Source organism: Lolium rigidum, chromosome 4, assembly GCF_022539505.1.
Source record: "Lolium rigidum isolate FL_2022 chromosome 4, APGP_CSIRO_Lrig_0.1, whole genome shotgun sequence".
Classification (NCBI taxonomy): domain Eukaryota; kingdom Viridiplantae; phylum Streptophyta; class Magnoliopsida; order Poales; family Poaceae; genus Lolium; species Lolium rigidum.
In genome coordinates, this window is record NC_061511.1 from 78,564,180 (window position 1) to 78,587,717 (window position 23,538).

At 43.8% G+C, this 23,538-nt stretch overlaps 1 protein-coding gene across 1 annotated transcript; it reads right to left on the reverse strand.

Moving 5' to 3' along the window:
* Nucleotides 1-277: 277 nt before the first annotated feature.
* LOC124648948 (plasma membrane ATPase 3) lies at nucleotides 278-5,855 on the reverse strand. Its single transcript, XM_047188628.1, has 21 exons — nucleotides 5,712-5,855; nucleotides 5,013-5,132; nucleotides 4,828-4,926; nucleotides 4,601-4,738; nucleotides 4,385-4,519; nucleotides 4,125-4,304; nucleotides 3,826-4,032; nucleotides 3,632-3,751; nucleotides 3,425-3,544; nucleotides 3,215-3,337; nucleotides 3,031-3,135; nucleotides 2,806-2,950; nucleotides 2,442-2,606; nucleotides 2,089-2,327; nucleotides 1,977-2,009; nucleotides 1,788-1,869; nucleotides 1,503-1,663; nucleotides 1,215-1,400; nucleotides 927-1,109; nucleotides 651-829; nucleotides 278-566 (listed from the first exon to the last, which is right to left on the reverse strand). The coding sequence occupies exons 1-21, from the start codon at nucleotides 5,763-5,765 to the stop codon at nucleotides 470-472; spliced, it is 2,871 nt and encodes a 956-aa protein (XP_047044584.1). The 5' UTR covers nucleotides 5,766-5,855; the 3' UTR covers nucleotides 278-469.
* Nucleotides 5,856-23,538: the final 17,683 nt, after the last annotated feature.

Sequence of the window (23,538 nt, forward strand, 5' to 3'; positions counted from 1 at the left end):
ATGGGTAGTCGCACCACATGTGTGGCTACACGGGACATCTAATCAGGTCCTATGAACAAAATGCGGGCAAGCCCTCACATGCCAATAATTAAACGCATCAGATTCCCCAACCAATGCAGATTGCAGCAGCCAGAGACACATGTTTCTTCAGGTCCATGTGAGGCCATTGATGCTGCTACACATGCCCATCTGATCACATTGCACATGGCGCCATGTTTCCGTTACCAAAGTTCAGGCTCAGGATTCAGAATCGGCACCATGTAACCCAAACCATAGATAACAAAACCCAAAATGTACTATATAATCATCTAGTAAACTCATAGATTGTACTGTGCTAGTACTAATACTACTATATCAACGCAGTCAATCTGCTAGGGGTGATTTAATGGACATAATAGGGGTGATCAGTATCGCACCGACGACGGCATACAACTGCTAGTATATGCGATCAATGCCTCGAAATCACCAATCACACTGTGTACGACTGCTGGATGGTCTCAAGGTCCAACCCCTTCTGCCTTACCACCGACTCCATCCGCCCCTTCAGGGTGTTCAGCTCCCTCAGCCTGCAAGAATCCACAGGTTATTACTATAGATATATACCAAGAGGGTGATTGGTTGCATGGGGATAGATCGTCTCTGTGTTGTACCTTGCGATTTCGGCTCTCCTCCGGGCCTCGTCTGCGAGCTGGTTGAGTTCGCTGTAGCTGTTCATGCCATGGAAAGTGGTCGACTCTGCTGGCTGAAGCCCATGTAGCGTCCTCTGAGCGGTCGCCCACTTGAGCTCACGTTCTTCCCGCCCAAAATCCTTCTTCCTCGTGAAGGCAATCTGCATTGGGCAGCCCATGCAGAAAAAACATGAGTACACCACCTGCCAGGAAACTAAATGTTGGATGCCAAGAGGTACACGGTATGTGTGTTCTTACCCTTTGGTCAAGGACAAGATCCCAGGCTCTCCCGCTCATCGCGTAACGAATGAGGAACTTGATGACATCCAATGGCAAGTAAAAGACAATGTTGTAAAGCCAAATGACACCAGCCCAACCCCATCCAATGCCTTTGATTGCGGCAAATCCCCAGTCGGCGTAGACAGCAATTATAGTAGCAATCTGCGAGCAAGGAAAATGTGAGCACATGGTAGTAGTAAGCTGCAACAAGAAGTTCAGCAACTCTTTACGCAGTTGGGCATGGATTCAGTTGAGGGGATCACTTACCAGCTGAGCCACCAAGAAAGCAGAGACCAGCAAAAATCCAGGACGCTCCATAAATGACCAGCTGCGAGACCGTGTTACAAAGATGAGGGCTTGGCTGATTGTGCTGACTTGCAGGTAGACAGCAGAGGCAAGCTTTTGGATGTCATCCTGGGCAGTTTTCTCAAGGCTTTCAACGTGAAACACACGCTGAGAATTAGCAAAGGATGAGCATATGTCAGCACATGTATATGACTTATGCATTCAATCAAGCAAACTATATACAAATGCTTAAGAAACCACTGGTCATACCGGGAAGAAGTTAGTTTTATATGCTGCCCAGAAGAAGATGACTGTCATCATGGCTAAGTAACTACCAAGGACAACCCCAGTTGCAAATATCTCAGATAACTTCCAGGTGTCAGGTTGTGGAGATGGTTTTACTCTGTCCTTTGAGATAGTCATTATGGTACCTGTTTGTATCAAAATGTATTAGTTGTTAGCTAACATAATATTCGAAATGGACTTAAGATGTATGTCAACAAATGATCAACTGTAGGTTTTACTCTTGTCTGAATTAGCTAAAACTAGGCGTACCATCATTGAGGATCGCAATGATCAAGACCATAAATGGTGGGAAGTCAAACTGCCATATCAGCGCAAGAAGCATAAAACCTAGCTGTTACAACAAAGTGTGGAGACAAAGTGAATTAGCTTGTCCATACAGTCAACAAATATATAAACATGACTTAGCGGACAACTGAAATCTAAGGAATAATAGCTTACCACAATACGGATCGTAATTGACACTGCATATATCTGCAAACATAAAACTTAAATTATTGGAAACATAATTGTGGACTTAAAAACTGGAAAGGATTTGCAAAAATTGACTTACTGTGTAGTTTTTCATCCGCTGGAAAATTGCTCGACTTGTTAACACAGCACTAATAATCACACTAAGGCCCGGTTCAGTCAAGACAATGTCTGAAGCACTACGAGCTGCATCAGTCGAGTCATCCACTGCAATGCCAATGTCAGCCTTTTTCAAAGCTGGAGCATCATTTACACCATCTCCGGTCATACCACATATATGTTTTCTTGCTTGCAGCCGTTTCACAATCTCATATTTGTGCTCTGTAAAGTGATAGTTAAAAGCAAAGTAAGCATGACTGCACGAGTACTGCCAATAGATGTAGAGGAATCATTAGGCCTACAAAGCAATAGTAACCTACTGATGAAATCGTTTACCTGGAAAGACACCAGCAAAGCCATCAGCTTTCTCAATCAATTCATCAACTGGCAAAGCAACAATTGACTCATCCTTGTGTTGTCCCAGTAAAGCAGATGAAGGATACATATTAGTACCCATTCCCAGACGGCGTGCTGTTTCCTTCCCAATTGCAAGTTGATCACCTGAAAAACATTCAGAACAGATTGCTAAGCTTGTGTAACTTCATTCACATTTGCTGGATAATAGTTTAATGATACTCCATGGCTAGTACCCTATATACTAGTCTAATCTGCAAATGTGTTAAGATGATGCAACACTCTATATCAGAATACTCTATTCAGTCAACATTGCGAGGGTGCATACAGATGAAATAAGACAAACCTGTAATCATTTTAACATTGACACCAAGATTGAGTGCCCTCCTAATTGTTTCTGCACTATCATGTCGAGGGGGGTCAAAAAGTGGCAAGAGTCCAATGAACTGCCATGGTCCTCCAGGACTTTCCTTCCTACCATCTGGTACTTCCTGTATAAGCATTTTCAGTCACATACAAAAGAAGGTTACTAACAGCGTACAGCTACTGCAAGGTGGTGGGATCTCAAAACCTGGTATGCCACACCAAGCGATCGCAGACCACGCTCAGCAAATTTGTCGATCACAACCCTGACTCTTCTTTCAATCTCTGATTTATTGTGTGCAAGGTCTAGAATCTGTTGAGGTTACATAATCAGTAAGTGCAATGACATATGGAGGAATATAAAGATCCCAGATGTGAACATAAATTCATACCTGTTCTGGTGCTCCCTTGCTAACACGATGCATTTTGCCCTCTGCATCGAGGTAGGTTAAGGCGGTTCTTTTGTCGGTTGGATTAAATGGCAGAAAATGAACCTCTTGGATACCAGCACGAGCCTGTTTGTCAAACAAGCAAAATTAGATAAGGAATGAAAAACAAAAATAGCTTTATACTCCCAAACTGAAAAGATATATCTGATATACCTCCTTTGGATCAGCAAGCATACCAACCATTGTGGCATCTATAGCGTCCTGATTTTCTGTACGTGAAGCTCTGGCAGCCATTAGGATCACAGTATCCTGATCAATACCCCTTTGGACAACCTGATTCATGTAAGAACATGTTAAACGAGATGATCTGCATCAGTAAAAAACTAAACTGTGAACCATTTAATATAACAAAAGCCTGACCTCGATTAGATTCTTGTCCACAGTCAACTTGTTCAAGGTTAGTGTCCCGGTCTTGTCACTGCAGAGAACATCCATGCCAGCCATTTCCTCAATTGCTGTCATTCTCTTTGTAATTGCTCCCTACAACAATATGCAAGAAAACAATTACACTCATGTCACACAACAGATTACATTAGCAAAGAACACGTGAATACCTGTTGAGCCAGGCGGTGAGAACCTATGGCCATAGTCACAGAAAGAACAGTGGGCATGGCGATGGGTATTCCTCCAATCAGAAGCACCAAAAGGTTATCAATTCCAGGCCGGTAAGCCCTATGTTGGATCGGGTACATGACAACAATCTCAATAACCATTCCCACAGCAATTGAACAGATGCAGAAGTTCCCAATGGCAGTCAGAACCTGGATAACAGATAAGCAGCTGCCAGTCACATCAACAATTTCAATGCAATACAGTAAACAACAAGCCATGAAAGAAAGGACTGGAGGCTTGCCTTCTGGAAGTGGCCAACTTGGTTTGTTGAATCGACGAGATGTGCGGCCTTGCCAAAGAACGTGTGCACACCAGTGGCAATGACAACAGCCTCGAGTTCGCCCTGCTTGCAAGTGGAGCCAGAGTAAACCCCATCACCAGGGCCTTTGGTCACCGGCAGGGACTCGCCAGTGAGAGAGGACTGCAGGAGAAAATCAAATCACAGGTCAGTACACAGAAGCATAAACCTGCATGGCCAAACGATTCAGCAATTTAAATGACCTGGTCAATCTTGAGAGGATCGCCCTCAAGGAGACGGGCATCGGCCGGGATGATATCCCCAAGCTTCACACTTATGATGTCTCCTGGGACAAGGATGGCTGATTCCTCCTCGTTCCACTTACCGTTCCTAAGAACCTTCATCGCCAGAAAACATACAAACCATCAGTACTGAAGCACAGGACATGCGCATTATAGCAAGCAAGATGTCGTGAATACCTTTGCCTTGGGAGCAAGCCGAGCCATGAGAGCAGCAGCAGCGTTGCCCGCATTGTTCTCCTCGATGAAGCTGATTGTGGAGTTGATGATGAGCAGGGTGATAATCCCCACGAAGTCCTGCCAGTCCGGTGGTTTCCCCTACAGAAACACATCAAGAATTTCTCTCAGTCCACAGTATCTTACTTAGCTGCCATATCCACACATGCTCTCAGGTAGCAAGAACTTACTCCTCCATTGGCGAGGGCGATGGCCATGATTGCAGCGGCCTCCATGACCCATGACAGTGGGTTCCACATGAACCCCAGGAACTTGAGGAACTTGCTCTCCTGCATATACACAGAAATGAAAATATATGGTGTCAACACTCACGATGAGCATTCGTGGGCCACGGATTCAGCAAGATTTCTCTTACCTTCTTCTCCTCGAGCTTGTTGGGGCCGAAGATGTCGAGGCGCTGCTCGGCCTGGGCGGAGGTGAGGCCCTCGCGGCTGCATCTCAGGTTCTCGAACACCTCCTCCAACGGTATGTTCTCCTGCGCAACGACAAGAACCCGTCCGTCATACCGCGGCCACAGAAATCAGCAGAAACTTGTTGTTGGTAAAAGAGAGAAATTTGGGGCAGTTCTTCAGCGGAAAAGTGGGGGATGAGTTCGTGTAATTAAAAGCTTGTAGAAATGTAACAACAAAAAAACGTAAGAAAACCGCCGCCGCAGGAGCCCAAGCGAAAGTAACCGGAAGCAGATTGGAGGCAGCAGGGAAGGAACCAAATCGCGTGATGGCGTTTGCCCCCAAATCGGCGAGAAATGCGATACACAAAACAAATCGCGTGACGCCGCGGAGACCATCCACCAAGAAGAAGCAGAAAGTAGATGGAAAACAAGAAGATGGAGCGGAGTACTAGTACTAGTTACCAGTAACGCACTAGACACCAAAACCCGCCCCCCTCCAAAGAACCCTCCAGAATCCACAGGAAAACAAAATCAGCACAAAATGAATGAATATGACCAAGATGAACGAGCGGAACAGCACCAAATCGAAACCTCGAGAGAGACAGAGAGAAACGGGAGCGGAGAGATTCAGAACAAGAAGAGAGGAGGGGCAGGAGAGCGTACGAGATCAACGGACTCCTTGAGCACAGCGTCCAGGTTGGACGCCTTCTCGTCCATGGCGCTCGCTCGCGGACTGATTTCTCTCTCTGCGCTGGACAGGGGTGGGGGCGTGGGGGAGAGGTTGAGCACTTGAGCCCGGAGTCCGGACTGCTGTCACCGGAGCAAAGCAGAGCAGGGGTTCAGTTTGGGGGGCGACACACGGCTATATACCAGCGGAAAAGGGAGAAAGTGGTGGAAAGGAAAAATTTCAAGAGTGGTGGAAAGGAAATTTTAACGTGGGGGTATTTTGGGGAGTGGGTTTGTGCCAATCGTGTGCCACCCCATGCGTCCGTTGGTCCGTGCACCTCGGGGTGCCATTTAGATTCTTTCGATTTTACTCGATTGTTTGGTTTTTCAAAAGAGTAGTAGTAACAAAAAAAATTGCAGGACCACCGTTAACCCGGCAGTTTGGTTTTGGTGTTAAACATAAAATAAATAAATAAAAATAAATAAATAGATAAAACCATGCAACGGGTGCTTGCCACAAATAAAATTTCTCAAAGCGGGAAAGATGTTCTTTTTTTTCAAAAATCCACTTCAAAATTGGTGCTTGAGAAACGCGAGCCGGCTACAAGAGGGGCAAAGAACATGGCAACAATGGCTTCGTGTGGCTTTTCCGGTCAGAATGGTCATTCCATCCGATTCAAGATCCATCTCCATCCGTTGGCGCTCCTTACAGTCAAATCCGGCGCTAATAGCGCTAGATTAGACGAAAGTTTCGACCGGGAAGCGCCGAAGTTCCAGCCGTCTCCCCGGTAGACACCCGGTGTTCGACGTTTTCAGAAGAAAAAAACGTTCCTGACTGCCAAATTTCCAGCATAATTCGGTGAATTTGACTAGTTTTGCCAATATTTGGCTTATTTTTACAAATAAACGTTACAGTTTAACAAAATAAGACAAGTTTTCAAACAAATCAAATGGAAACTAGTTGGTGTTGCCTCGAAGCATCCATGTTCTCCACCATATCATCCTGCAGCTGTTGATGCATTATGGAGTTTCGAATCTCCTGATGCATAGCGATGAACGCATCCCACGATGCTGGCATCTGGTGGTTAGGCTATGCAAGAGGACCCTCTCTGTCATATGGTGCAGCTTGTTCGCTCAGAGGAACCAAATACTTTCGCTCATTCTCGATAATCATGTTGTGTTCAGACACAACAGTTCATCACCTCCCACATCTGATCTTTGGACCAAGTCAAAGCCGGGAACCGGACTACAGCAAATCTCTCGCTCGAGGACACCAAATGCACGCTCGACGTCCTTTCGGCAATCTTCTTGTTCCTTGACAAACTCTAGCTCCTTCGGGAGGACGGCGCCTAAGATAGTCTTCACAAATGTTGGTCACTTTGGATAGATACCGTCTGCAAGATAGTATCCCTTGTTGTACTACCGGCCATTGATCACAAAGTTAACCAGGAGAGCATGACCCTCAACAAGCTTGGAGAAGATCGGCGAGCACTGCAAGACGTTGATGTCGTTGTTGGATCCCGGCATACCAAAGAAGGAGTGCCAAATCCAGAGATCATGGGTAGGCGCCACTGCCTCAAATATCACAGTGCAGCCTTTTTTGTGACCCTTGTACATTCTCAGCCAGGCGAACAGACAGTTCTTCCATTTTCAATGCATGCAGTCAATTCTTCCGAGCATCCCTGCAAATCCTCGAGCTTCATTAACAGCGAGGATCTTAGCAGTGTCTTTGACAGTGGGTGATCTCAAGTAGATGTCCCCGAACACTGCTATCACCGCCCTGCAGAATTGGTAGAAACAATCAAGGGCGGTGGACTCCGCCATCCGAAGATAGTCATCGGCGGAATCACCAGGAGCTCCATATGCCAGCATTCGCATAGCCACCGTGCACTTTTGGAGGGCAGAAAACCCTGCCATGGCGGTGTAATCCAACTTGCATATGAAATAGGAGTCGTACTCTCGAAGGGCATACACAATTTCCAGGAAGAGCTTCCGACTCATCCTGAAACGACGCCTGAAAACAACCTCACCATGCAATGGATCGTCGGCGAAGTAGTCGGCGTAGAGCATGCAGTAGCCCTACATTCGCTGCATCGGCTTGCACTTCCGGTGACCTGGTGCCGACCCACCACGGAGACCAATGGCCGACTTGGCGTACAAGCCGGACATGCAAGCTAGTATCAGCATGTGATCCTCGTCTTGGGCGGTGGCTGCCAGTTCTTCTTCAAAAAGCTCGGTGAACATCTGCTCCTCGTCCTCGTCGCAGTCGAACTCAGTATTTCTCTTCCTTTCGCCACACCCGATGCTCAGGGAGGCCCTATTACCTCCAGTACTCTTGATTACTCGATGGATTTATCTTCTTCGGCTCTGGATATATATTCTCTCGATGAACTCCCGGGTCAATGGCTTCATCATCTATGATTACTCGATGGACTTATCTTCTATGGCTCAGGATATATCTTCTCCCGATGTACTCCCGGGTCAATGGCTTCATCATCTATGGTTATTAACGGTTTTATCTCATGTGGCTATATAATATTGATCCGATACATTCTCGGGTCAGTGGATTCATCGTCTGGAATATTCAATGGATATCATCTTATATAATATTGACCCGATGCGCTTCCATCGGGAGTGCTGGAATTACTCGGGGGCTCCTGGAATATCTTCGAACTATTGCGCTTACTCCCATCGGGAGCACTGAAATTCAAGAAGACATGAAGATCTCCGATTATTTTTATTACTCCCGATGGGAGCGCTGGTTTGCTGAAATTCTAGAAGACATGAAGATAACCGATTATTTTTACTACTCCTGACGGGAGCGCTGGAAGACATGAAGAGCTCCGACTATTTTTACTACTCCCGACGGGAGCACTGGTTCGCAGGAGTTCAAGCAAATTTGAAGACTCTTTATACCCGTTGTTACCGTCTAAAAGCCTCGAAACACGAGTGCTACAATAGAAGGTAAAACAAGCGGAACTTCTAAACATACAAATATCCTTTTGCTAAAGCCTCAAGATTACGAGAGTGCTGCGAATGGAAAGGATACACATACTTACAAAAAGACCCATGCCGGTACTTTAAACTACAGAAGTGCTAAAGAGCGATGGAGTCGACGGCAGGCACAGTTCCATCGACTCGTTCGAGGGATGCCGCCAAAACATACATCATCGGTTAAAAAGCAAAGTTGCACTTACAACGGGTTTCACAAACCTGCAACATGAGCTGATCACTCAAGTAATTTGCTACCGATAAACTTACAAACAATGGCATTAAACGATGCTCAAGGAGCATTAAGAATTTCCCCTTGAAACGAAGAACAATGTGTCAATGGCACCTGAAGAAAACTATAAACATCGGGTTGCTCGACTTGAGTCTACACACGGTTGCAAGCATCCGTGCCTAGACTCGGGGGCTACTCCCATCGGGAGCGCTGGACGCGCACCCGATAAAATTATCGAATCCTCCAGGATATCACCCAAATTATCGACTCCTCCAGGATATCACCCAAATTATCGACTCCTCCGGGATATCACCCAAATTATCGACTCCCACTGGATATCACCTAAATTATCAACTCCTCTGGGATATCATCTGAATCATCGACTCCTCTGTGACATCATCCAAATCATGAATTCCTCTATCTATGACATCATCAGAGTCGTCGGCATCATGTTCCCAGAACTTGAAGACATGTACGGTATATGACTCATCATTTTTTACACCCCATACAGAACTATTTTATATTCATTTACATGCTCGGGGGCTACTCCCATCGGAAGCGCTGGTCGCGCACCCAAGAAAAAGATGGCAACCTCGCCAACAAAGAAGAATAAACTTGAAGACGTCGGCATCAACAATCAAGATCTTCGAGTAGTACAACTTAAGTCTATGTGCGGCTGCAAGCACCCGCCCATAGACTCGGGGGCTACTCCTATCGGGAGCGCTTCGCGCACCCGGCAGAAAGCGACTTCGACTCTACATGCACAAGATTCAACATTCAAGAGATGATCAAGATATTCGGATGATGACAACTTTAGTCACTGCCCGAAGCTTCACTTCGGCCAGACACTCGGGGGCTACTGATGTGGGCATAACCCTTCGGGTACTTGATATTGCCATACCCGGTGCAGACTATGAAGGTGGACCAGTACAAGGACTCAAGAAGCTGGACCCATAAGGAAAATCAACTTGAATTACAAGAAAGAAGACTCCAATACGAATCCTACTAGGACTCTTGTAAACCCTAGCTTGGCTGATTTATAAAGTCAGGCAGGGGCACCCCTTATGGACATATTCGGAAACACAAATCATAGAGGCGACACGCCTAGACTTCGCAACCCGCAGATTAGAACTAGACTAGATACAACAACTCCGCCTATAGCGGCCCCTGTACACATATATTCATATAGTGGATTGCTAGCAGGACGTAGCGATCCTCCACCGCGGGAACGTGAACCTGAGTACGTCGTGCCTTCTCTCGCTCCCAGAACTTCCATCGTCGCCTTTCTCTAAACCCAAGCCCATCATGGTGGGCATTGCCGAGGAGCCGCCTCGACAACTGGGGCTGACGACAGTCACGAAATTGCTGCGGGGAGTTCTTCGACTCCCTTTCTGGACGATGTAAGTCTTTTTTGTTTTTCTTGGTTCGCTTTTTTGTTTTGCTTATCTATTGTTGTCTTTCTGCCGATTTTTTACCCTTGTCGTGTTTGCTTTCCACTGACTATTTTTCTTGGCTTTGTTTCTTGACAGCCTTTGGTGAAATATCTCATCACCCTTGGCTCCCAATTTATTGGGTTCCGTGATGAAGCCACCGCTTTGAAAGGTAAAGTAGCATTGTTCTTGGTACAACTCGTACCCTTGCCAGATGACTTTGCCTTCTGATAAAGGATCTTTGCCTTCCGATTTATTTTTTCAGAAGCGCTTCGTCGAGCCGAAGAACGCGCTGATGCACTTGCAACGAAGCTAGAACTCAGCGAAAAAGCTCGCGAGAAAGCTGAAAAAGATGCCGCTGTTGTTGAAGGGCTCCGCCAGAGGCTTCAGACTGCCGAGAATGCTCTGGCGACAAGGCGTGGCCCAGCAAATCGAGCATGAAAACGCCATAATAGCGCGATTTGACACCCAGAATCGAAGATTCACTAGTAAGCTATTCACTGCACTTTATTTTTTTACTTCTGCCTTTGCTCATGTAGTTAACTCCAATATTGACGAACTCGTGGTTTCCTCCAGCAGGGCGGATGGGTGAAGCATTTACTTTGCACGAAGAAGCCAAGGATCGTCTCCTCTATGCTCTCTCTATTTGGAGCTAAATGGCGACTTGGCACGCACCAACACTTCCAATGCTCGTACCGCGTTTACACGCCTCTTCCCTCATTTCATCCCTAAGAAGATGCAACCAGAGATTTTCTCTAAGCTCGTCCAACGTTTCTTGGGTAAGGAAGATCTTGTCTTGGCCTATCGTCAGGATAGCCTGGAGATTGGGGTCGAAGGAACCATCGCCTAGGTTACCGCCAGCGAGCAGAACGTTGATTGGGCGAAGGCTGCCAGTCCCAAGGGGATGAACAAGGAGAGGTGGAAAGCTTCGATGAAGGAGAGGTGGAAAGCTTCGAAGAAAATCCTGAACCCGAAGTCTGCTGCATCCACTAGCGCTACCAGGACGGAGGTCAAGTAGACCAACCTGTACCTATGTTTTTATTTCCCTTTTGTAGTTGTCGCTTTCTTTGTGACTCGCGACTATTCATATCGGCTCACTAGGAGTCGACTTTTGTAAGGATCCTATTTTATGTAAATACCTTGACTATCAATGAAAAAGTGTTCCCCGCCGAATGATTGATGTCGATATTTCTTTCTGCCAGTTGATTTTTGATTAATATACCGAGGCCGCTGGTCCTTCTGATGCTTCGCCTGCCGCGTCTCGCTCTACGAGAACACCTGCTGGAGTTTCCTTAGACGATTCTTCGTGTGCTGATTCAATCCATCAAGAGCTAGCCGAACTTCGACAACAGCTCCAATCTATGAAGAAGCAAGTTGTAATTGTTATGGATCGGTCTCGAAAATCTTTGGATCGTGAGGAGGCTGCGATTCGACAAGTACAAGAGGCTCTGGAGTTAAAGGAATTTGCGGTGGTCGATGCTTTATGGGCTACCCAGCGTGAAGATTACATGCTTTACTCAATGGTCGAAGCAAGTCAAGATATGGCGGGTGTGTTACACTAGTCCTTCCTTTCCTCCGACGTTATTCGTGCGTTCTCTCATATCTTGTTTTTCTTGGATGAATCTAGGTTCCTTTCTGGATGCTGTCACTGAATACCAACGCGTTAATGCGTGAGTCAAGATCCTTCTCCAACTTGCCAGATAGAACGATATTGACTTCTGGGCGAACGAGGATCGCACTCGCCAAATTGTTCAATTCCAGGACCGAGCCGCTTGAATCCGGGAGTTACGTGATTTTTTCGGCAGCACTCTGGCCATGATATATAGTGATTTGTTTCCTCGGAACCCTCAGCCTGCAAACCTCACTGAGCTTATGGATAACTTCAGGAATGTGGAGAGTATCCATGACTTTGTAAAGGTCCAGATAGTGGCCGGTGCAAAGTTAGCTCTGATTTGGTTGAAGGTCTGTCACTCGAAATTGGACTTCAACAATCTCTTCGACATTTTTTACCGCAAGACGTCGAAGAGGAGGGTAAACGTTGACAAACACAATGAAGTTGTGTCACATGTAGCCGAGAAAATGACCGACGAGCTTCTTCGGTACGACACCACTTTCTTCACGGATCTTCGGTATGACGACTCGACGCAGAATATGCGTGCTGCCAAGGAGAACATAGCCATAGATAGATTTATATGAAAGCTAATTCTTTTATTTTATTTTCTTGAGGTATGTAGCCTGAGTCGAATTTGTAACTCGTATATATTGTAATTATTGCGAGACGTATGTACAGTCAAGGCAAATTTGTGTGTTATTCTTTTTCTTTTCAAGCCCCGAGTGTCCTCGTTGGCGTATTGTTAGTCGCGAGGTTTTTTGTTAACCAAGGCGAATAATTTTGAGCTATGTTTTGAGAGTTGCATATTTTGTGAATTCTTCAGGTACGAGCCCCGAGCCTTGCGAGAAAAATATATACCATCACTATTTTTATTATATTGCAGCATCCCAAGCCCGCCTCATTAAAAACCTTCCAGCCCCACTCGGTGCCCTGAAAGGAAAAGAGTGCGTCCGAAAACTTGCGAGCTCTTCGGTACAATGTATGCTTACATAGTCGACACTATATTGCTCTCTAAGCGTAGAAACGCTGAAGCTGCGCCACGTTCCATGGGTTTTGTTCGTCCTTCCCTGTGTTCTTATCCTTCAATCTGTATGCTCCTCCTGGAAATACTTCAGTGACAATGTATGGCCCCACCCATGGAAACTCGAATTTTTCATGGCTCTCCTGTGTGAGCCGAAGTACTAGGTCGCCAACTTGAAAAGACCTGAGTCGCAACATCGACTGTGATAATTTTTGAGGTTCTGTTGATACGTGGTTACTCTTGATAATACTTCATCCCTTGCTTCGACGAGTGCGTCGACATCATCTTTCAGCGCCTTTATTGAAGTTTCTTTGTCATATTCTGCGACTCTTGGAGAATTATGCTCTATTTCTATCGGGAGTACCACCTCAGCTCCGTGGACTAGAAAGAACGGAGTTTCTTGAGTTGTTGTATTGGGTGTTGTTCGTATGCTCCATAACGCGCTGGGTAGCTCATCAATTCAAGTGTGTCACGCTTTCTCTAGTGGTGTTAGCAGTCGCTTCTTGATACCATTGGTTTGCGGGTGCGCCACCGATGCAAAATGTAGTTTAATACCTGCTTCTGCGCAGTACTCCTTGAATTCTCGAGAGGTAAAGTTGCTGCCATTGTCCGTAACTACGTTGTTAGGGATGCCAAATCGAAAAACTATCCCCTTGACGAAGTTTACCGCCGATGTTGCGTCTGCCGAAGTTACTGGTACTTCCTCTATCCACTTGGTAAATTTGTCGACAGCTACGAGCAAATACACGTGTCCTCCTGGACAGGATTTGTGTAGTTTTCCCACCATATCAAGCCCCCATTGTGCGAAAGGCCACGCCAATTGTATCGGCATCAGCTCTGCTGCCGGAGAGTAATGTTTAGCCGCGAATCTCTAGCACGCGTTGCACGTGCGTACTATGTCTTTTGCATCTTCTACTACTGTCAGCCAATAAAATCGTGCCCAAAAAGCTTTGGCTACTATTGCTCGACTGCTTGCGTGGTGGCCGCATACTCCCTCATGTATATCTTTTAGTATAACTCATCCTTCTTCGGGTGTGACGCACCTCTACAATACTCCTGAGATGCTTCGTTTGTATAGTTCTCCCTTGATCACGGTGAAAGCTTTGGATCGTCGGATAACTGATACGTCCCAAACGTATCTATAATTTTTGATGCTCCATGCTTGTTTTGTTACAATTCTTATATGTTTTATGTGCACTTTTCCACACTTATTAGCATTTTCTGGGACTAACCTATTAACGCAGTGCCGCAGTGCCAGTTCTTGTTTTCTGCTGTTTTTGTGTTTCAGAAAAGTTGTACATGAAAGTTTCTCGGAATTGGACGAAACAAAAGCCCAGAGTCTTATTTTTCCGGGACCAAGACGGGGCTAGAAGGACACGCGCAGGAGAGCTGTCACGTGGCAGTACATAGGGCAGGCGTGGCCCCACCCTTGGCCGCGCCTGGCCCATGTACTGGTGCCTTGTCGCCTCGTTTGCTCCGCCCTTCCGCCTATTTATTCCTCGTATCGGGAAAACCCCAGGGACCAGAGCCTCCATCCACGAAAATTTCCAACACCACCGTCAACTGAAACCCTAGTTCGGGAGGGTTCTGCAGTCCATTCCGGCACCCTGCCGGGGAGGGAAATCACCGCCGGAGGCCTCTACATCGCCATGTCTTCATCCAAGGTGATCCATGAGTATTTCTCCACGGGACCATGGTCCATAGCAGTAGCTAGATGGTTGTCCTCTCCTTGTTGTGCTTCATGTATAGATCTTGTGAGCTGCATAACATGATGAAGATCATCTATTTGTAATTGCTACATGTTGGTTTGATGTGGATCCGATTTATAGAGAGATTGCTTTGGTTGAGATTATGTATTATGTTATTATGATCTTGCATGCTCTCCATTTCTAGTACATGCTCTGGCCAAGTAGATGCTAGCGATTCCAAGAGGTAGTATATATGCTCGATAGTGGGTTCATGCCTCTATTTAACCATGGGAAGTGACCTTGTTCTCTACGATTGTAGATGTGATGTTGCTACTAGGGAGAAAACAGCGGTATTCTATTCAACGGTAGTTTCATCGTTTACTTTACACACATTGCTTAAAGCGGTAGTCCGTTGCTTGCAACTTAATACTGGAGGGTGTCGCGGATGCAATCCTGAAGGTGGATTATTTGTCATAGATGCAGTTGGATTACGGTTTATGTATATTGTTGTAACGCCCGCATACTTTCATAGCATGTATTCTGCACCAACCATTAGCGTAGAATCTCTGTTTGTCAATTGCCCATCTGTAATTTGTTTACCCAGCATATTTATTTATTGGGGAGGCGCCTCTAGTGAACTGTGGACCCCGGTCCTTCTTCTTTTAATTGCAATCTTCTACAACATTTTCCTGTTCTGTTCTATGCAAACAATTCTTTTTCCACACGGTTCGTTTAATCCTTTGTTTTCAGAAAAACCAGTGAGCTTGACAACCTCGCTGAAAGTTGGGGACAAAGTACTTGGTTGTTTGTGTGCATGTCTCCACGTTGCTGCTAACGCCGGCAGTGCCTCCTGCCACGAGTTGGTTCGCAACATCTCGGGAGAGAATGTTTTTCTCCTACTAGTCGATAAACCATGGTTTCTTACTGAGGGAAAACTTCCTTTTGTGCTCATCATACCTTCCTCTTGGGGTTCCACTCAACGTTGCGCATAAATTCTCCTTCATCAACTCCGCGCTCAGCAAAGACTTTTTCACGGCGCCGTTGCCGGGGAGAAAAGCATCTCTTCTGCGAGGGGAGTCTCTCACTCTCAACTCTTTTACTTTGTTATTGTTTTGCTTGCATATTTTATTTTTATCTTGTTTGCATTTTATATCGAAAATCCAAAAAAATTTAGTATAGCTTTTATTTCTGTTGCTTGCATTATTTTTATTAAATGGCTACTCCTGAGAATACTAAGTTGTGTGATTTTACTAGCACCAACAACAATGATTTTATTTGCACACTCATTGCTCCACCTGCTCCTGAAGCAGCTTTTTATGAGATTAAACCTGCCTTGTTGAACCTTGTTATGAAAGAGCAATTTTCTGGTGTTAAGTACTGATGATGCTGCTTCTCACCTCAACAATTTTGTTGAGCTATGTGAGATGCAAAAATATAAGGATGTAGATGGTGATATTATTAAGTTGAATTTGTTTCCGTTCTCATTAAGAGGTAGAGCTAAGGAGTGGTTGCTATCTTTGCCTAGAAATAGTATTGATTCTTGGATTAAATGCAAAGATGATTTTATTGGAAAATATTATCCTCCTGCTAAAATTATATCTTTGAGAAGTGATATTATGAAGTTTAGACAATTTGATACTGAGCATGTTGCCCAAGCTTGGGAAAGAATGAAATCTTTGGTTAAAAATTGTCTCACTCATGGACTGACTACTTGGATGATTATTCAAACCTTCTATGCAGGACTAAAATTTTCTTCAAGGAACTTATTGGATTCAGTTTGTTGGAGGCACTTTTATGTCTATGACCCTTGGGGCGGCTACAAAACTTCTGAACAATATGATGGTAAATTATTCATAGTGGCATACCGAGAGAGCTCCACAAGGTAAAAAGGTAAATTATGTTGAGGAAACTTCTACTTTGAGTGATAATATTGATGCTATTATGTTTATGCTTGCAAATAATAATGTTTCTATGGGTCCAAACAATGTTCCTTTGGCCTCTTTGGTTGCTCAAGAAGAAAATGTAGATGTGAATTTTATTAAGAGCAACAATTTTAATAATAATGCATATAGGAATAATTTTGGTAGCAATAATTATAGGTCGTATCCTCCCAACAATGGAAGTGGTTTTGGTAAATCTTATGGTAATTCTTATAACAACAATAGGAGTGCTCCCTCTGAACTTGAGGGTGTGCTCAAAGATTTTATTAGTAAACAAACTTCTTTTAATAAATCTGTGGAGGAAAAGTTTAGCAAAATAGATGCTCTTGTTTCTAAAGTGGATAGCCTTGCTCTTGATGTTGATCTTCTTAAATTAAAGGTTGTTCCTCGTGATAATACTGAGAATAAAACTTTTGCTCAAGCAAATGCTATTCAAGTTAGAATTGATGACAATATGAGGTTGTTAGCTGAATTGCATGCTAGGTGGGAAAGAGAAGATGAGATGGCTGGAGAAAATAATTTAGCCAAGGTTTACACAATCACCACCAATAGTAATACTAAACCTTTGAATTCTAGCAAACCTCCTACTACTACTAGAAAAATTGAAAATGTAGGAAAAGTCCCCACTCCACGGAGAAAAGTGTATAAACCCATTAAACTGTTCCCGACAAGCATGCTGAAATTTTTAGAGGTGTGGGTGACAAGGTATCGACTTGTCAATGCCTACGGATTGTAGACTAGGGTTTTCGTGGAAGTAGAGGGAAAGTAGATCTCGAGGGTTTCAGCTGGAAAAGTACTCGACTGCTAGAGGTTATGCTGACAATGAAATCGATCCCCTCTTCGTCCCTCGACTCCCCCTTATATAGGAGGCGGAGCCGAGGGTTTCGTTTTACACAAGTTACGGATCCGGGAGACTCTTTGAGTTCGACCCGTAAAGTTACAAATCTGTTTATTCCTAATACAATTCTATCTTTCCATATCGACAGTTAACTGGGCTTCCAGGCTTCGCAATCTTCGACTCATGGGCCTTCAGTAAACTCCGGGTACCATCTTCGGCAGGCCCATTGGGGACGCCTATGTCAGTGGGAGATAATTGTCCTTTTATTTTTGATAGCAATGATTTTGATTTTGAAAGTTGTACCATTACTGAAGTTATAAAGTTCTTGCAAAAGCTCGTTGAAACTCCCAATGCTAGTGAACAAAATGTTGCTCTTACAAAGCATATTGCTAGTGCTATTATGAAAATGAGGGAAGAGAAGTTGAAACATGAGGCTTCAATTCCTAAAAAGTTAGAAGATGGTTTGGAACCTATTATTAAGATGAGCGTAGAAGAATTTTATTGTAATGCTTTATGTGATCTTGGTGCAAGTATTTCTGTTATGCCTAAAAGAGTTTATGATATGCTTGACTTGCCACCGTTAGAAAAATGTTATTTGGATGTTCTTCTTGTTGATGTTGCTGCAAAGAAACATTTGGGGGGAGTTGATAATGTTCTTACACAAGTGAATAATAATTATGTTCCCGTTGATTTTGTTGTTTTGGATATTGAATGCAATGCTTCATGCCCTATTATTTTGGGAAGACCGTTTCTTAGAACTGCAGGTGCTATCATTGATATGAGGGATGGAATAATTCGTTGTCAATTTCCACTCGAAAGAGGTATGGAACAATTCCCTAGAAAAAGAAAGAACTCACCTTATGACTCTATTTATAGGACAACTTATGATGTTGATGAGCCACCTCTTGACAATACTTGATTTGCACCCTTTCTGCGCCTAGCTCAAAGGCGTTAAACAAAAGCGCTTATGGGAGACAACTCATGTTTTATTTATGTTATTTTTTGCTTTGTTGAGTCTTAGAAGTTATTTCTACTGTAATAACCTCTTCTTATCATTTTTATTTCGTTTTTGTTCCAAGGGTAGCCTCTAATAGAAAGAAAGCAGTGTTTGGGGTATTTGCAATTCTGAAACAGATTCTGTGCTGGTCACGAAAAAAATTCTTAAAAATCGCCAGAACGTTATTTTGAGCTGCACATTTTTGTGATTATGACCCAGTATGTTAGCTAACTTTCGTTAGTTTAGGATTTTGCGATTTGAACAACGGAAGTATTTCTTTAATTTCGATCTCTGTCTGCTGGTCTATTTTGACAGATTTCTACCATGTTTTGCATTTGCGTTTTATGCTTCGTCTTTTTGAGTTCTTTTGTGAAATAGAGCTTTGGGAAGAAGTAGCTACAGTATCATATGTTAAACTTAGTGTTTTATATGTGCCATTAATGAGGTCTTGCTGGTTTGATATATTTTTATTTGCACTAATGTTGCTAATCAATTGTGCTGAGTTTTGTGTGAAGGAAGTTTTCAAGTGTAGGGAGAGAAGAATGATGCAATAAGATGAAGCATGGACAAGAGCTCAAGCTTGGGGATGTCCCCCTGTACCCCCAAGAAATCTCCAAGAAGTACAAGCGTCAAAGCTTGGGGATGCCCAAGGCATCCCCTCTTTATCAACAAAAAGCACCAGGTCATTTTTCAACACGCTATATTTTTATTCCTTCATGTGATATATGTTATCCTTGGAGCGTGTTTACTTTTGTTGTGTGTTTACTTTCAATAAAGTTGGATTCCATCATTCATGTTTACTTTGGAGTGAGACACGCTCCACCGCTTTGCATATTTACTTTGCAGTGAGACACGCTCCGCTGTTTTGCATGTTTATTTTGGAGTGAGACACGCTCCACTGTTATGCATTTTGCGTTGGAGAGAGACACGCTCCACTTTTACATTTATTTTAGTTTCAATAGCTCTCTAGACATTTACTTGTTTTTCATATATGAGAGTTGTTTGGTTTCATTTGGTTGGCGTTGGAAGCATGAAAAAAAAATTATGTGTATGTGATGCAAATGGGAGCATTTTTAGACTGTGGCATAGTTATTTTTGCATATCTTGCTAGATGTTATTCTCATGATGAGCTTGTTAATTATGTTTTCATTATGATTAGTCTCAAATACTTAGAGTGTTTAGTGTGCCATTGAAGGTTTCATGCATTGTTTTTAGCATACAATAGAAAAGCATAATATTGTGGTATATATTCTCCTGTGAATGTTTTTATTTAGGTCGACTTGGCACATGTTTTGCAACATGTTATAACTACATTCCAGTCAATTCTTTCCTCTATGATCATTTAGTTTGCAACTTGTGTATCACTTTATGCTTTGATTAATATATTTTGTCGTCATGGCCATTATGCTCTCTTAGTTGGTCGCACCCGGTCTTTTTCTAGCCTCCATTTGTGTGAGTATTTTATTCATGCATCCAACCACCAAAAACCAAATATGCCAAAGTGTCCACCATATCTACCTATATGTGGTATTTCATTGCCGTTCCATAGTAGTTTGCTCATGTGCTACCTTTAAATACCAAAGTATTATATTTTTGTTGCTCATGGGAAAGTAGTCAAAAATGACTATTGTGCCTAGCGTGTGTCCTTGTGTAACCGTAGCTCTTTTAAGTTGCTTGTTGTGTGATAACCATTGAAATACTGGGGACACCTCAGCGTGCTTTGCCGCTGAATATCATGTGGGTTGCTATGCATGTTCATCTTGTCTGAAATGAAGGAGATTATCCATGTAAAATAGTTGAGTATACATTTTTGTTAGAGAAGAACATTGGGAGCTAACCGAAGCCATGTATCATGGTGGAAGTTTCAGTTGGACAAATCCTCAATCTCTTATGAGAAAGCTTCTAGCAATAAAAAAAAGAGGATTCCATTTATATGTTGCTCGTGTCGTCTCGGTATGGATGTCCCAAGTTGAAGATGCTTTAAAAATGAGAAATCAAAAGCAATGCCTCTCCTAGGACCTTTGTATAGGAGGCACGGGGGTACCCCTTTGTGATACTCGGTTAAAACAACTTGTATGTGATGAGAGCTAATGGTGATCCGAGGTGAGTAGGACGAGGTGTGAGCACTAGTAGCAATTATGCATGAGGCTTGCGACTTAGGAGTAGCACTTTTGCACAACCCATATGCTTTGTACTTACCGTTGACATCATCCACCTCTCAAAAGTGCATTTTATACTCTTGTTGTTTCAATAAAAAGCTCTAGCACATGAGTGATCTTACTTGCCTCTCAAAGAGAACCTTCTTTTCCTTTTATGTTGAGTCTCCACTTTCTAGTTTATGCACCACTTATGAGAGCATAGTTGTCATTCTTAGTTTTATGTGCATGGTTCCAAGATTTTATTGATTGATTCATAATTATGGTATTGCTTGTTCAAACTTTTTGTTTCTAGTCATCCTTATAATCTTTTAAAGGTGTCCAAGCATTTATGTCTTGCTTCCACTTATGGGACAAGCTGAGTACCACTTTATTATGTATCTATGCTATGATAATCACTTTGCTTTCCATGCATGTTATACATTTTCTTTTGTTTGATTACTATTCATGTTTTAGCATGCTTATTAAGTTTCATTGTTTGATTATATCTACCATGCTTATGTTAGGATTATATGATTCCAACTATCTTTGCTTTTACACTTAGATTGATCAAAGTAGTGTGACAGCATGTCACCTTAAAAATTATTTGTTTGTTATCACTTACCTACTCGAGGACGAGAAGGAGTTAAGCTTGGGGATGTTGATACGTCCCAAACGTATCTATAATTTTTGATGCTCCATGCTTGTTTTGTTACAATTCTTATATGTTTTATGTGCACTTTTCCACATTTTTTAGCATTTTTCGGGACTAACCTATTAACGCGGTGTCGCGAGTGCCGGTTCCTGTTTTCTGCTGTTTTTATGTTTCAGAAAAGTTTTACATGAAAGTTTCTCGGAATTGGACGAAACAAAAGCCCAGAGTCTTATTTTTTCGGGACGAAGACGGAGCCAGAAGGACACGCGCAGGAGAGCTGCCACGTGGCAGTATATAGGGCAGGCATGGCCACACCCTTGGCCGCGCCTGGCCCATGTACTGGCGCCTCGTTGCCTCGTTTGCTCCGCCTTTCCGCCTATTTATTCCTCGTATCGGGAAAACCCCAGGGACCAGAGCCTCCATCCACGAAAAGTTCTGACGCCACTGTCAACTGAAATCCTAGTTCGGGATGGTTCTGCAGTCCATCCCGGCACCCTGCCGGAGAGGTAAATCACCGCCGGAGGCCTCTACATCGCCATGTCTTTATCCGAGGTGATGCGTAAATAGTTCTCCACGGGACCATGGGTCCATAGCAGTAGCTAGATGGCTGTCCTCTCCTTGTTGTGCTTCATGTATAGATCTTGTGAGCTGCCTAACATGATCAAGATCATTTATTTGTAATTGCTACATGTTGGTTTGATGTGGATCCGATTTATAGAGAGATTGCTTTGGTTGAGATTATGTATTATGTTATTATGATCTTGCATGCTCTCCGTTTCTAGTAGATGCTCTGACCAAGTAGATGCTAGCGACTCCAAGAGGCAGTATTTATGCTCGATAGTGGGTTCATGCCTCTATTTAACCATGGGATGTGACCTTGTTCTCTACGGTTGTAGATGTGTTGTTGCTACTAGAGAGAAAACAACGATGTTCTATTCAAGGGTAGTTTCATCGTTTACTTTACACACATTGCTTAAAGCGATAGTCTGTTGCTTGCAACTTAATACTGGAGGGTATCGCAGATGCAATCCTGAAGGTGGATTATTAGTCATAGATGCAGTTGGATTACGGTCTATGTAAATTGTTGTAATGCCCGCATACTTTCATAGCATGTATTCTGCACCAACCATTAGCGTAGAATCTCTGTTTGTCAATTGCCCATCTGTATTTTGTTTAACCAGCATATTTATTTATTGGGGAGGCGCCTCTAGTGAACTATGGACCTCGGTCCTTCTTCTTTTAATTGCAATCTTCTACAACATTTTCCTGTTCTGTTCTGTGCAAATAATTCTTTTTCCACACGGTTTTTTTAATCCTTTGTTTTTAGCAAAACCAAGTGAGCTTGACAACCTTGCTGAAAGTTGGGGAGAAAGTACTTGGTTGTTTGTGCGCAGAGTCTCCACGTTGCTGCCGACGCCGGTAGTGCGCCCTGCCACGAGTTGGTTCGCAACACCTCGGGAGAGAACGTTTTTCTCCTACTCGGTCGATAAACCTTGGTTTCTTGCCGAGGGAAAACTTCCTCGCTGTGCTCATCATACCTTCCTCTTGGGGTTCCACTCAACGTTGCGCATAAATTCTCCTTCATCAACTCCGCGCTCAGCAATAACTCGCCGTGCTTCTACCGGATCTTCGGGTATCTCTTTACTTGTGATGTATGCCACGTAAACCTGCATCGATGGAACTTCTATCATCATAACTTTCTCTGGTTCTTCCTCATCTTCCGATGTATTTGTTTCTTGGGCTGCTGGAGCCCCCGAACCTTCCTTGGCCTTTTCCTTTTTCTTCGGCTTCTTCCGTGATTTTTTCGCCTTATTTGATCTCTCACTTATTTCCTCCCAAAAAACGCTCGGTGGTATCGGCAAGCATTGCGAGCCGATGTTTGCCAAAACGTCGACTTCGTCGTTGCTGAGCCTGCTGATGTGATTGACTTCACAACCATCAAAGAGTTTTTCGAGTTCATTGTACACCTCCTTGTATGCTATCATGTTGTCATTGACTGCATCGCACTTGTTCATCACCTGCTGAGCCACCAACTGGGAGTCACCGGAGATTTTTAACCGAGTTGCGCTGGACGCCTTTGCCATCTTCATCCCGTGTATGAGGGCTTCGTATTCTACCTCATTATTGGATGCGTTGGGGAACATCATCCGCGAGTATATATTTCATTTTGTCGCCTTGAGATGATACAAGTATCACGCCTGCTCCAGCTCCTTCCAATCTCGTGGACCCATCAAAGTTCATATGCCAGGTACTCGACAAATCTGGGGGTCCCCTATTTTGTAGTT